General features: G+C 38.7%; 1 protein-coding gene across 1 annotated transcript in view; it reads right to left on the bottom strand.

Annotated features, from left to right (window-relative positions):
- Positions 1-9,355, bottom strand: part of LOC106876526 (SKI2 subunit of superkiller complex protein) — a 38,566-nt gene that overhangs the window by 23,930 nt on the left and 5,281 nt on the right. Inside the window, exons 3-10 of the mRNA XM_014925109.2 lie at positions 9,018-9,124; positions 8,298-8,415; positions 7,670-7,784; positions 6,119-6,193; positions 4,479-4,840; positions 3,774-3,833; positions 2,478-2,609; positions 1,220-1,365 (exon numbers count right to left, since the gene is read on the bottom strand). Of these exons, the coding sequence (XP_014780595.1) occupies positions 1,220-1,365; positions 2,478-2,609; positions 3,774-3,833; positions 4,479-4,840; positions 6,119-6,193; positions 7,670-7,784; positions 8,298-8,415; positions 9,018-9,124 (1,115 nt within the window). The remainder of the gene's footprint in view (positions 1-1,219; positions 1,366-2,477; positions 2,610-3,773; positions 3,834-4,478; positions 4,841-6,118; positions 6,194-7,669; positions 7,785-8,297; positions 8,416-9,017; positions 9,125-9,355) is intronic.

Genomic DNA, 9,355 nt, shown 5'->3' with positions numbered 1-9,355 from the left:
ATATATGTATGTACTGATAGAAAAGACAACAAAAGAAAGAAAGAAAGAGACCTTGATATTATGTAAATAGAGGAATTTATCTGTAATATAATATGTGACAATTATTTGGTAGCCATGATAAAACTCCGAGTTTCAGATGCCGGGGCGGAAACCCACGCTGCCATCTCTTCAGTTATCTGGCCATTGAAAATTGCTATGAAAATGATGGTACATACCTTTGCCCCTCTGTCTCAAACAACAATATCCGGCCATGCATGCATGTATGTATGTATGTATGTATGTATGTATGTACATATGGAACAACACCATGCGATCTAAAATATCAAAGTCATTAAATCGAGAGTTGGGTACACAACCTAAATGTAAACTCTTTCCAGTTGTCTCTCAAAAGAAAAGAAAGGTTATATGAAAATTGGATTTTGTTATTTGCATTCTTTTACATACAAACACACATTCAAATATAGATGATGCACTCATGATTGTAAGGTTGTGGTTTCAATTCCCAGAGCAGCTGTGTGTAGTGTTCTTGAGCAAAACACTTCATTTCATGTTGCTCCATTTGATTCAGCTGCAAACGAGTGACCTTGCTGCAGATTGACAATCCATTTAGGGGGAATGTTGACCTGCCTGCCTAACGAGAAGGGTAGCATCATCCAAAAGTTACAACAATCAGAGGAAGTGCATTGTGACCAGTGGTGTATAACAACAGCCAATAGTCTGGTCAATACAGTAATATATATATATGTGCACATGCACGTGTGTGCATGTGTGTATGTCTGTGTGTGTGTGCATGTGTGTATGTGTTTGTATGTGCGTGTATGTGTGCATATGCGCATGTGTGAGTGTGTTTGCATGTATATGTGTTTGTGTATGTGTGTGTGTGTATGTGCACGTGCGTGCGTATGTGTGTGTGTGTGTGTATTTGTGCACGTGTGTGTGTTTGTGTGTGTATTTGTGCACGTGTGTGTGTGAGTGTTTGTGTCTGTATAAATCAGTGTTGCATTCTTTTATGCCAACAATTACTTGGCCATTTTTGAGACAAAAACCATTAAAATAAGTACCAAGGCTGAACTAAAAAACACTGTGGTTGACATGATCAACTATAAATGACAGTGGAAGTGGTGCACCAGCAAGGACACAGTCCAATGATTGAAACCAGCAGCAAAAGAATAGGAAACTACAAGGAAAGCAATTAATATAAAAATAAAGTAAGGCTAACCGTGTGAGATGCCGCAGTGACGAGGCGATGGCATATTCGGCAATTACAGTTTTTCCAGCAGATGTATGAGCAGCAACAAAGACACTTTCGTGATTTTCAAGACGCAGTATAGCTTGCTTTTGGAAGATATCCAGCTCAAAGGGCCACTGGAAGTAAAAAGAACTAGTAGTAGTAGTAGTAGTAGTAGTACTAGTAGTAGTAGTAGTAGTAGTAGTGATAGTAGTGGTAGTAGTAGTAGTGGTGGTGGTGGTGGTGGTTTTGCAGGTGGTGGTGGTAGTAGTAGTAGTAGTCATCAACATCATCATTTAACACCTGTCTTCTATGCTGGCATGGGAGGGCTGTATTGAGCTCCAATGTCTGCTTTAGCATGGTTCTGGATGCCCATCCTAATGTCAGCTATTTTACAATCTGTGCTGGGTGCTTTCTTTCATGATACTGGCACTAGGGAGGTCACCAAATAAATTGCAAGACAAATCCTCCTTGACTGAGTGGGGTGCAGTAGAGAGAGAGAGAGAGAGAGAGAGAGAGAGACTAAAGAATGATAATGGGATAGGAACAAGAGTGTTGCTGTAGAGGAGATAGATGGCCACCTCAGGCAGAGAGAGAGAGAGAGAGATAAAGATCATGTTGACAAGGTGTCAAGGTTTAACTTCAAGCTACAAAAGTTTTGAATATAAGACAGAATAAAGATATAGGAGTGTAAAGCATGGGTAGGTAAGTTCTGAAGATCATGTTGGTTCAGAGACGTGATGCATATGTGATGTGTGTGCACATATGGATCGTGGAGGCGCAATGGCCCAGTGGTTAGGGCAGCGGACTCGCGGTCGTAGGATCGCGGTTTCGATTCCCAGACTAGGCGTTGTGAGTGTTTATTGAGCGAAAACACCTAAAGTTCCATGAGGCTCCGGCAGGGGATGGTGGCGAACTCTGCTGTACTCTTTCACCTCAACTTTCTTTTACTCTTTCTTCCTGTTTCTGTTGTGCCTGTATTTCAAAGGGTCAGCCTTGTCACACTGTGTCAGGCTGAATATCCCTGAGAACTACGTTAAGGGTACACGTGTCTGTGGAGTGCTCAGCCACTTGCACGTTAATTTCACGAACAGGCTGTTCCGTTGATCGAATCAACTGGAACCCTCGTCATCGTAACCGACAGAGCGCACATATGGATCAATATTGCCAAATGGCTTAGAAATACAGTGAGGGTTAACCCTTCTAATCATTTGCTTCATAGACTATTTAAACTGAACAATGGTCTTACCTTATAGGCCATAACTGGTATCCTTTTGTAGAAATCATCTACAGGTGTTTTGGTATCAATATTTACAGCCCAAACCTCTTTTTCTTCTTCAGGTTTTGGTGCTGCTGGTGTTTCTGGTTTTTCTTCTTTCACCTGGAGACAGATGATAAGAGTTCTGAAAATTTGAACTCTACCCACCCCACAAAAAAACAAACAAACAAAAAACTAGAAGAAAAAAAATCTGGCTAAAAAGCCTTCTATAACCTGATGTTGATCCTAAGGAATTAATTACTCTCAATTACTGTTGCTTCTAAGAAAACCTTATACTGGACCATAATTGACTCAACCAAAATTATTATTATTAAAACTAAGGCAGTAAGTTGGCAGAACCATTAGCACACTGGGCATAATGCTTAGTGCTACATCATCTGTCTTTATGTTCTGAGTTAAAATTCTGTTAAGGCTGACTTTGCCTTTCATCTTTTCAGGGTTGATAAAACAAGTACCAGTCAAGTATTGGGGTTGATGTAATTGACTGACCCCCTCCACCAAAATTTCAGGCCTTGTGCCTATAGCAGAAGAGATTATAATTATTCTTATTAAGGTGGTGAGCTGGCATGAGTGTTAGCACACTGGGAAAAATACTTAGTGGCATTTCATCAGTTTTAACATTCTGGTTTCAAATTCCTTCAAAGTCAACTTTGACTTCCACCCTTTCAGGGCCAACAGTTGAGTACTGAAGGTTGATGTAATCAACTTACCCCTCCATCAACATTTCAGGTTTTGTGCTTATAGTAGAAAAGATTAACATTATTATTATTATCATAGTATACAATTATCACAGTATACAATATCGTAAGGTTGTTGATTTAAGATATTGTGTCTACCAGGGGGTTTGTACTGTTTGTCAAGTCACAAGAACCTTATACAGACAGTACTTTATGCATGCAGTTCCAAGTAATGCCAACTTTTGCAATACACCTAGATTGTGGGGTATCTCTAAGGTTTTCAGATGTTTTTTCAGATTGGGTGGTATTGAACCCAATGCTCCGATGACAATAGGGATAACCTTTATGTTTGACTCTTGTAGCTGCCACATATTAGCGATCTCAATTCTCAGGTCTCCGTATTTATCAATCTTTTCTCTTTCTTTCATGAGGATATGTTGATCGCTTGGCACTGCCATGTCAGTTATTAGCCACTCTTGATTACCCACCACTCCTCCTATCGCCCCATGGAAGCACCTATTCTTACCAAACAATCACACCTATGAACAAAAATGAACAGCAAAATATATAGAAAAGAAAGAAGACTTACCTTCACAAGCTCTTCTAAACTTTCACTTCTAGATATATTGGTTGTTTTAGTATTAACAGTCTACAAATAAATAAATAAAAAATCTTTTAATTCACAAGCTGTAATTTTATATAACATATGTGAGCTGTTTTCTTCATTTCATGTTGCTCTGTAGTTGGGAGAGTGGCTGAATCATTGGCCTGGGGCTTTAGAAGAAGAGACTTGCCCAAGGTGCTGCACAGGGGAATTGAACCCAAAACCCCTTGCTTTCAAAGCAAGCTTCTTAACTATATAGCCATGCTTGCACCAAAATTCTCAGAAATAACTATAAGTAAAAGGGTAAAGACCCCTTCATTCATGAATGACCATGGGATTGCACCTAGAAAGTTACCCTCCAAGACACAAGTCCGGGCAAAGGTTGTTTATGGAAGACCAGGAGTCACTCATGCATACCAGCCCCTTCTTTTCAACCCACCAATGTTATCCAAGGCAAAGGCCGATACAACTTGGCACCAGTGACGTCGCAACTCATTTCTACACCTGAGTGAACTAAAAAGCAACGTGAAATAAAGTGTCTTGCTCAAGAACACAACACACAGCCTAGTCTGTGAATTGAACTCACAATCTCACGGTTGTAAGCCTGGTGTTCTAACCACTGAGCCACGAACATTCACAACCATAAGTAAAAACTAGAATATAAATCTACTTTTAAATTTGTCTGCCTACCTCAGTCTCAATATGTTCCTTTGTTGGTTTCCGGAACTGAAACTGGTCATCAGATAGAAGGTCATCACTTGGTGCAAAGAGATCGGTTAATTTCAAATACTGTTTAGCTGTTTCTATTTTGTTTGAATCTTCAGCAGGTGGTGGCTGTTGTTCTTTATTTTCATCTGAAACTTCTTTTGGAGGTGGTGATGCAGCCTTTTCTTTTCCTGTATCTTCTGTAGTGCTTGGTGCTTCAACTAGAGGAATGACAGGTTCATCTGATTCCTTTTCAACATATATTTCTGGGGCAGCTGGAATTTCCTTAGGTACCTCGCCATCATAATCCATGCCAGCCTTGAGACCAGGGGCATTGTAAAGTAAATCTATAAATAAAGAAACCGGATAAAATTAATAACAATTCAGGTAGGGTACTTGTCAACCAAGCAGACTGAGGCAAGTAAAGTCTTTTTTTTTTTTAATAGGTTTACTAAGAGAAAAGGACATTGCTCATAACCTTTATAGCTCCTAGGAGAGTCAACATCTTCAGAAAAAAAGCATCATCGTCAACTCCTAGACACTACTGTCTTAAAGCCTAGGATTCATGGGTCCAGTTATCTGATTCCCATGGTGAATAAATAACCAAGATCACAATATTTCCCCTGAACAGGATTAAAGTCCATTGCAGGGTTAGTTGTTTACAGCTGGGTGAACAGGAGCATAAGGGATGATGTTCGAGTAAAGAAGGACTGGGAAAAAAGATGGTTAAAATGGTATCTATATATATGAATTATTATTATATTAAAAATGGTAAAGACCCCCTTTGGTCATGAATGACCATGAGATTGCACTTAGAAAGTTCCCCTCCGAGGCACAAGTCTGGGTAAGGTTGTTTATGGAAGACCAGTAATTGCCCATACATACCAGCATCCCGTCTCCATACCACCGATGTTATCCAAGGGAAAGGTAAACACCTATACAGCTTGGCACCAGTGATGTTGCAACTCATTTCTACAGATGAGTGAACTGGAGCTACGTGAAATAAAGTGTCTTGCTCAAGAACACAACACACAGCCTGGTCCAGGAACCACATGCCTTCACCTATGCTATTTATTATTATTTGCAGTTGGTCCTTGTGATTAAGACTGTTCATGTCTTTGGCATGACTTGATAAGCTTTCTCCATACTGGTCGGTTTTTTTTTTCTTGCTACTTCAATGTAGAGGGTTACCAAGAAAGATCATCAGAGATTCTGAAGTCCAGCATTTGTAGTTTTGTAAGTATTATTTGTGTGTTGTCCAAGACCAGAGAATGTGAGGTACAAAACTGTTTCTATTACAAAGTCTGTGACTGTGCTTTTGTGCTGATGACAACAATGACTGCTGCCACTGCCTAAGATCAAAGACATTCCATTAGGGACCATTCCTTCTTTTGAATGATTGTATAGGACTACATTACATAATATATTATTACATTGTTAAAGATGATAGAGTATGATTAAGGCAGAAGTTTGACTGCTATTTCTAGCATGTTGAATTATCATTTAGATGCTTCTGTTATTGGTAAAAGGTGACCTTGACAAAGACCTAAGAACACTGGTCTCTAAGTGAAATAAACCAGCTGCAGAGATTTTTAGCAGTTTAAACTACAATAAAGAAAACTTACTTTTTTCAAAGTCTATCACGTCATACTTTCCTTTGGCAATTAGACCTTTGTAGCTTGGAATTTTATCCATACCACCTGAAACAAAGCACCAAGAAATACAAGCAAAATGTAATCAGTATAAACTGCTGGCATGAAATCATTGCATTATTGTATTGACTTTCATCCTCATACACACACACACATGTGTGTATATATATATATATATATATATATCGTCATCATTTAACGTCCGCTTTCCATGCTAGCATACATATATATATATATATATATACATGTGTGTGTGTACGTACGTATAAGTGTGTGTGTGTATGTGTACATATCTGTTATTACATGGAAAATTTTCAACAAGCAGCTCCCAGGATTATTTTTTTAAAAGTGGGTGAAAGGCCAGTATGGATATGGTGAAATTTTCCACTGGGTCAGACTATATTTTGCTGTATGGGAGTATTTACTAAATATTTCATTTCTTATGTTCAGGTAGTTTGTTAAGATTTTTAAAACTCTATATATAAAATGTGCCCTTTCTGTTGTTAATAAATGGTTTCAAACTTTCAAGGGCCTTCTCTTCCCTTATTTTCCAAATATGGCTGGTGAACAACATAGAATTCCTATATAATCTTACTTTTCAACTATCTAATTTGGTATGGCTGAGATCACTTCAGCTGATATCACGAAGCATGCTTAACTTAAAGGGTAAGTGTTGATCTTATATGGGCAAACCAGATTGTCATACTCAACAGGCTTGTTGGCAATAAGTGCCTTCATATTGGAACTACAATTGTAGCTGATTTTTAATGGGCAGTACAGTATAGATCCATGATGGTACTATAATACATGAATCTGTAAAGCACTCAACTCCCATTATGTTTATTGCTAATCTTACACATTCATCATCATCGTTGTTTAACGTCTGCTTTCCATGGGTTGGATGGTTTGGCTGAAAGCAGGTGAGCCAGAAGACTGCACCAGGCTCCAATCTGATCTGGCAAAGTTTCTACAGCTGGATGCCCTTCCTAACGCCAACCACTCTGAGAGTGTAGTGGGTGCTTTTACATGCCACTGGTATGAGGGCCAGTCAAGCAGTACTGGCAACAGCCACACTCAAAGGTATTTTTTATGTTCCACCTGCACGGAAGCCAGTCCAGCGGCACTGGCAATGACCACGCTCGGATGTTGTTTTTTCACGTGCCACTGACATATGTGCTAATAAGGCGACACTGGCAATGATCACACTCGAATGGTGCTTTTTATGTGCCACCGGCACACTAGGTATCCATATAAATCTATAGTATAATTCCATGTATAGGAGCCCTTAAGTTCTTATTGTATGGATAATTTTTAACATGTAAATGGAAGTGTTAGAAGGGGTCTTTATACAGTACTCAGGATACAGAAAAAAACTACTTAAGTTTCATGTAAATATATGCCAATTGTACTAGGCTTCATTTACAGATCAGTTTGAGAACCAATATGGCAATGACTCTACAAGAATGGAAGTAAACAAGAATAAAGGAAATTCTTCAAACTATCAGTTGCCAAATAAATACATACCTGGCCAAAATGGATAGTTTGTGGCACAACCTCTGACATCCTGTGTTGGTGGCCCTGGAGGTCTTTTGAATGACATAGAATTCTTAATTGTAGACATGGTGTTTGTGAGTAACTCCTGAAATAATCAAAAGTAAGATACAGTGCGTTAAAGTAGGTACATTTCTTTTGACAAAAATAAATAATCTGAACCGTGTGTTAAGTAGCTTGCTTACCAACCACATGGTTCCGGGTTCAGTCCCACTGTGTGGCAACTTGGGCAAGTGTCTTCTACTATAGCCTCAGGCCGACCAAAGCCTTGTGAGTGGATTTGGTAGACGGAAACTGAAAGAAGCCTGTCGTATATATGTATATATATATATATATGTGTGTGTCTGTGTTTGTCCCCCCAACATTGCTTGACAACCGATGGTGGTGTGGCCATGCTATCCTTTTTCCCAATGTCCATGGAAACCAGATCTACATTATTCAATGTGCTTTTTTTTTTGAAATTGGTAGCATGAGATCAGAGGAAGATTTGGTTGCTATTTTTAGCGTGTCAAGAATCCAGCCAAACCTCTTAGCATCCCTATAGTTTCTGAGACACTATATTGAGTTTTGTATTTATGACACATGGAAATTATATATTCACCTCTTGGTAACCGAGAAGTTTTCCTGTTGTTGGGTTTCGTTCAACTGTGATGGTTGTCTGCACTGGAGTGACATCCATTTCCAGTAAGTTCTCTGAATGTTTTGTCCTGGGCCAATATCTGCAAAACCATAAAAAGAAAAATTTACTGATGCACTTTGCTTTAAAAAAAAGAAAAACAAAACCCATCCATCCATTTATTTCCACAGCCCACTACTGCCTTGAAGGGTTTAGCTAAACAAATTGACCCCACGACTTATTTTTTTTTTTTAAGTCTAGTACTTATTTAATTATTCTGTTCTGCCGAGCTGCTAAGCTGCAGAAATGTAAACTGACCAACACCGACAGAGAGACACATAAATATAAACATATATTTTATATCCTTCCAGAGGTGGGTATATACAAATTTAGGTAGCGGAGGTTTAATCAATGTGTTCACACAACATACTTCATGGCACTACCAAAATGCTCTCTACCCGACTACTACTGACCTCTACTCTTTATAAGAGTTCGGCTTGTCCATTCTTCCAATCCCCCAGGGGTGTCAATGACTCTTACCACAACATCTCTCCCTTTGAGATTGACTTCCAATGGAAGTTAATATTATTATTTTTATTTATTTCTTTTTCATCACAATATATATCATCATCATCATCATCATTTAGCATCCGTTGTCCATGCTGGCATGGGTTGGACAGTTTAACCAAAGCTGGCAAGACTTACTTTTGATGCTTCTTGAAATCATGAATTGGAAGACTTTCTGGATGTTCAACATATTTTTCTAGATCTTTTTTCCAAGTTGGTAAAATTTTGGGGAGGCCAAATGGAAGCTAGAAAGAAAAGAGGTAAAAAGAAAAGAAAAAATCATGCTTCAAACTTTTCATTCCTTTCTTTATGTTGATTTGGTACAAAATCAGCCACTTTAGGTGAAAAATGTAGTCACTTACTTGTACTTATTTTATTGAACCTGAAAGGATGAAAAGCAAAGTCACCCCCAGCAGTATATTAACTCAGAACTGGAAAACATGCATTTTGTCCAGTATGGTGACAATTGTCAGCTG

The sequence above is a fragment of the Octopus bimaculoides genome, chromosome 3 (genome assembly GCF_001194135.2).
Source record: "Octopus bimaculoides isolate UCB-OBI-ISO-001 chromosome 3, ASM119413v2, whole genome shotgun sequence".
NCBI lineage: Eukaryota > Metazoa > Mollusca > Cephalopoda > Octopoda > Octopodidae > Octopus > Octopus bimaculoides.
The sequence above is the reverse complement of the archived record's forward strand: the minus strand, read 5'-3'. Positions and strand labels throughout refer to the sequence as shown.